The following is a 6,000-nucleotide window of genomic DNA, read 5'->3' as shown; positions in this document are numbered from 1 at the left end:
ACCTATTCAGATGTTAGCTGTTACGATTAGGTATGTATGTACAGGGTTATTCCTTATAAGTCAACCTCTTGTAACACATTTTTTGTTATAACAACAGCTGTTATAAAAAACTTCTTAGATATAATTTACATAATTTTCACTGGAAATTCTAAAAATCATATTTGATTCTTTTCCTAAATAGAATTCTTAGAATCATCAGTAAAAATCATGTATGTTATATTTAAGGACTGTTTAATGTTAAATTTTAAAAAATAATACACTTAATCGCTGTTCCTACAAGCGATCCCAAACTGGTTGCGAACGCTAAGGCAACCATTACATCATAATTAATTTGCAAGATCAGTAGATCTGTTACGTATGTGGTATATAATAAATTCTTCCTGTCTTAGCGTTTGCAAGCAGTCTGAGATCGCTTATTGGATCAGACCTTTAGTTTCTTTAACTATAATTTATTGCTAAGCAAAATCCACAGAGTCTATTATAGATGAACTTGCAGAGGAAAATGTTGGGGACAGAGTAGCTGCTGGACTGAAAACCGTTTCAATTTCCGATGGCGGACAGGCCGGGTAGGGCATATTTGACTGACTGGAATATGGTTGTACTCTGACTGGTTCCTGTTGATGGCTAGTGGTCAACAATGTAGTATAGTTTGTGTTCATTGGTTGTTGAGGAGTAACAATTTCATATTGATACTGCTTGTGGTATATGGGAGGTGTCTGGTATGGAAAATTGTGATTAACTGTTTTGGTGTTCGGTTGATGTTGATATGTCGTAGATCGTTTCTTTTGTTTCATATTTTGAATAAGTTGCAGAACCCCCATTTGAAATTGTAAGATTTCATCATCGTCGAATGTTTGTAGGGACGGAATGATCCCTTTGAAAAGCGATAAATGTCTGTCAGGTTGAGCATCTAACGCTGGTAACAATTTTATATCAACCTCATCCAATTTACGTTTTCGTGATCCACGCTCTTTTCTGGTTTTTTGAACTGACCAACATTATCGCTATTATTTTCTCCCTCGTGAGCTTCTCCATCCTGAGAGATTTCTTGTTGGGAACTTTCGCCTTCTTTCAAAATACTATCAGAAGTTGGCCTTTCCTGGTAAATTTTATTCATAAATTGCAGCTGATCATTGTAAATATATTTTTTTACGTTTGAAACACCCGCTCCAGATTTTGAAACTGCTGCTTGTTTTTTGCGGGATTTTATGTAGGCATCTCGGATATTTCCCCATTTTTTTATCAATTCTTTGCCTGCAATAAAATATACTTGTTATTCTTTGCAAAAACAAAAATAATAAAATGTGTTTTTATTGTTTCAGATATCTCGCCAGTGGATGCACTTTCACAGATCTGCATTATTCTTATAGACTTGAAATTTCAACAGTTAGCAAAATTGTTAAAACTGTATGTCGAACTATTTGGACAGTTATGCGGCAGGAATTTATACCTGTTCCTTCGAAAAATAGTTGGAAAACGATTGCCTTAAATTTTGAAAAAAAAGCAAATTTTCCACACTTTTTTAGGAGCAGTGGAAGGAAAACACATACGAATAGTAAATCCACTTGGCTCAATGTATCATAACTAAGGTTATGCATCAGTGGTATTAATGGCAGTAGCAGATTCCGATTACCGTTTTATTTATGTTCATATTGGAAGTTATGGAAAAGACTGCGATTCTAATATATTTAAAAAGTCTGCACTATGGTTATCGATTGAAAGTGGTAGAGGAGATCTACCGGACGAGAAATGTCTTCCAGGAACGATAGGACCAAAATTGCCATATTTTTTAGTCGGGGATGAGGCATTCGCCCTACACAAACATCTACTTCGACCTTAAGGTGGATTCAATCTTACTTTAAAAAAACGAATTTTCAATTACCGATTATGTAGGGCACGCAGATACGTAGAATGCTTATTTGGCATTCTGACTAATAAATGGAGAATATTCCATCGACCCATTAATTTGGAACCAGAATTTGCTGTAGATATTACGAAAGCTTGCGTTGTACTACATAATTTTGTTCGTGACAGAGATGGTTTTCAGACAGAAGATATGATGACAATATCTGGCCTTGAAGTTGTACCGAGGCGAGAACATCCACGTGGCGGACTAGCAGCAAACAATGTCAGAAACACGCTTTCTGATTACTTTTTAACTGATTGTGGGGCAGTAAGTTGGCAGTTATCAAAAATATAGATTTAGGCATTTTCTACCATGTATTCATAATATGATGTGAAAAGATATAAGTATACAGGGTGGTAATAAAGTTGGATAAAATCACTGACATACGCAAGGGGATTAAGTTAGAATTTAAATTTAGTTTAATTTAAAATTAATTTACTTAAAATTAGTATGAAAAACATACATAAAATAACAACTTACCATATTTATTTTTTTCTGCGACCTCCATTTCCTTAAAATCATCCTTAATTAAAACGCAAATGTCCCTCCATGCCTTATTTGTTTCATTTTTATCTTTGTATATGCTCAATGTTTTGTCCCATAGCACAGGTCTAGCTTCGACCAGTGATATTAAAAACTCAATGTCTACTTCAAGAGTACTGGACTTCGCCATTAGTGCAAATAAAATCAAAATAATACGACTCGTTGTTACTTTCTTAATGATAGATCTACTAAGAACACGCCGCAAGCCAGCAAATCGGACCGGAAAGCCAACAAGTGTGAACGCGTCGATTTAAATCAATGCACTTCAATGCTTTCGGATGCCGACTAACCGGTATCCGACGGCCAAGCGACCGAGGTACTCGCCAGTCGTAATCCGGCGACCGCCTACCGGCTGATCGGTTCCGTCAAGTGTGAAAGGACGCTTAAGAATCCATACACCTTGTAACCGACTGTCCGGCACCGGCTAGCCGGTTCCGGTAAGTGTGAAAGGACTTTGGACATAAATGTGGACATAATATGGCTTTCTTTGGACATAAACTGGCAGCTTTTCACGCATTAATTAATAGACTCTTTACGATCCCTCTTTCACCTTTGGAATTCTTAAGAGAACAGAATACTATCTATCAGATTGCAATTAACAATGGATACAAAAAGTCTTTAATAGATAATTTGATTAGAAAAAAGTTCAAAAGAATGTTATTCCGGTCCCTCTCTAGTGAGCCCCTTGATCAAACCATCCATCCTTACCAACCTCCGAAATATGTAAAAATTTCCTTTAAGTCGCCTAATGATAATAGATCTGCCTTTGGATTGCATCTAAGAGAAACAGGTCATTCATTTAATACAGACGACAATTTCAAAGTTTTGCACAACCTAAATAAAAGCAAAAAATTAAATATATTAAAAAATCTAAAAATAGCAAAACTAGAAATAAATACACAAGTTAATTGTCTGAACGAACCTATTAACGCCCACTACCGAGAAGCGGCCAAAATTGTAAATTTATTTAAGTAGTTTCCACATTCCTGTGAATTTACTGTTTTTAAAATGTTCTGTTAACGCATTTAATCCTAGATGTCTCTATTAGTAATAGTATTAAATATCTGTGTATAATATAGTACCCATGTAAAATTTTTAAAAAACCAAAATCCGTTATTGTTTGTAAATACGGTGTGATGACATGTTTTTAGATTGGTGTATTGTCATGTTATGTGTGTGCCGTTTTTTGACCTTTTTATGGACATTTTGTAATAATATCATGTAAGTTTTACTATGTTTTTAATTAATTTATTAGTTTAATAACAACCTTTTATATTCTACTTACATAGTTTTCCCTTGACAATGGTTTAACAACCGAAACGCGTCGGGATTCTTGAAATAAAGATTGTGAAGTAAACAGGACCCTTCGTCTATTATTTTGCTTGACAAAACATCAGTTTTTGATGGCACTTAACTCAACAGATGCTAGCCTTTATAACAATATCGTAAAATCCGATAATTTTGAAAAGTTTACTGAGAGCATCATTCCTCAACAATTAAGAGACAAAGTTAAAAATCAATATGATATGGCATCTATATCTTTTATGGGTATTTTTTCATAGGTTTAATTATGAACTAGACTCATATATTTGCTTTAAAAAAGATCCAGACTCTTTTTTATATTTTTTGTGTCAGATAAAGTTTTTGCTCATTGAAAATGACTACAAAATTTTTTTTTGTTGGTATAAAAAGAATTATTTATTATAATAATGATAAAGGCCTTTATAATTTTCACCAACAAGAAATGAAGCAAATAAAGGAGGAGATCGATACAATGATTAATTTTAAAGATATTTTATGTTTGGAGCCCCTTTTAATGACAGACATAAATTATCAACCAGTATGCTATTTTAAATCAGCTCCCCTAGAAAACTATTAAAGGGGATATACTGTAGGTCACATTAAAATAAAAATCGATAAGTAGAAAAAGAAAAAATCAAAATTTTATAATTTTATATTAATATTTGTGCAATTTGTATAAAGTAATAAACATTATAGATTTATTTTATGGATCTCATGTAATAAATAAACAACAAAAATATCTTTAAATAAAAATATTAACTTTATATGCATATTTAAATTAGGATTATTCTTATAGGTTAAAATAAAGGCAGTATTTAAAAAAAAAGAATATATTATATATATTTGCCTTATTATTATAGCCGTTATTTTAATTATCTTGTAAACCTAATTTATAAGTAGCTACTATGGGGTGAGAATTTTATTTTATCATAACCCTTAATAAAACTCTCACTCAATTCTCAATCAGTTCTCAGAAATACGGTATAAAAACTATTATACAGACTATTCAGACAAGCCTAAAGGCAAAGGTTAATAATACAATTGTCACACTGTTTATCCAGATAGCTATATAAAATTCAAACTTATGCATTTTTTTTACCATTATACCGAAATTCTTTTTAAATAAATTTAATTTTTTAAATACGAATTTCAATTTATAGTCATCTGGATTAATTGAATGATTTAATCAAATATACTGGTCTATTCATATGTAAAAAATCTTTATTATATTTTGTTTATTTATAAAGTTGTATTTTTTTTAAGTATAATACATGAGTATAATTGGCTTCTTCTAAAACGCTCTACACTATATGGTCTGTACGCAGAGATAGGAAGGCCCTTGTAATTGTCGACAATGAAGACCCATCACTTTATGATAATATAATATTGAAAGGTAAGAGTTCATGTACAAAAAGGGTTTACAGTTTGTATGATGATTTTAAATTTTATACAGAGTCCGGCAAAATGATCTCCCACATTTTGCGCCGCCACTGAGCCCGAATCACTAAAGAGGAAGCCAGCTTAGCGTAGTCGGTTGGCTGCGCGCGCCTTGCCATTTTTGTTGTCGCCATGAACTGGACGGGAGAGCATCGTGCCTTCGTTATCGAAACATTTTTCAAAAGTAACGAATCTGTGATTAGACACAAAGAAATTTTCGTACTCACTTCGCGCTTGGTAGACATGATCTAGTTTCAGATCGCAAAACAATACTGTTATGGGTTTCAAATTTTAGAGCTACAGGTTCAGCCTTAAAAAGAAAATCAACTGGTAGACCCAGAAGTGTTCGGACACCTGAAAATATTGCAGCTATAAGAGAAGCAGTTGAACGATCTCCTAGACGTTCAGGAGAAACACCGTTCGAAACGACGTTCTTAGGGAACTTGAACATCCGGATCTGTGGTTTCAACAGGATGGGGTTAGAGCTCATACGGCAATAAGGACAATGGACCTGTTAAGGGAAATGTTTCCAGGACGCGTAATCTCGTTACGTGGAGACGTTGGGTGGCCTGCGCGTTCCCCCGATCTTGCCCCATGCGACTTTTTCCTTTAGGGCTACCTGAAAGAGAAGGTTCTTCAACATCATCCCTGAACCTGAAATTACAGGAATATCGCCTCAAATTACTGCTCGAGTAATGGAAACTTTCAGAAATCAGCTTCGAATGTGTTTTGAAAGAAATGGTCGCCACTTGGACTCTGTAATTTTCAAAATTTAATAAAAACAAAATGGCATACCATATATTTTTAGTTAA

General features: G+C 33.7%; 1 protein-coding gene across 1 annotated transcript; it reads right to left on the bottom strand.

The window, feature by feature from the left end:
- Positions 1-320: 320 nt before the first annotated feature.
- LOC126746927 (uncharacterized) lies at positions 321-2,707 on the bottom strand. The gene is made up of 2 exons (XM_050455350.1): positions 2,387-2,707; positions 321-1,254 (listed from the first exon to the last, which is right to left on the bottom strand). Exons 1-2 carry the CDS (start codon positions 2,577-2,579, stop codon positions 929-931), a joined length of 519 nt encoding a protein of 172 aa, XP_050311307.1. The 5' UTR covers positions 2,580-2,707; the 3' UTR covers positions 321-928.
- Between the last annotated feature and the right edge of the window lie 3,293 nt (positions 2,708-6,000).

This window comes from Anthonomus grandis, chromosome 18 (assembly GCF_022605725.1).
Source record: "Anthonomus grandis grandis chromosome 18, icAntGran1.3, whole genome shotgun sequence".
In the NCBI taxonomy this organism is placed as follows: domain Eukaryota; kingdom Metazoa; phylum Arthropoda; class Insecta; order Coleoptera; family Curculionidae; genus Anthonomus; species Anthonomus grandis.
This window is presented reverse-complemented; position numbering and strand designations above follow the sequence as displayed.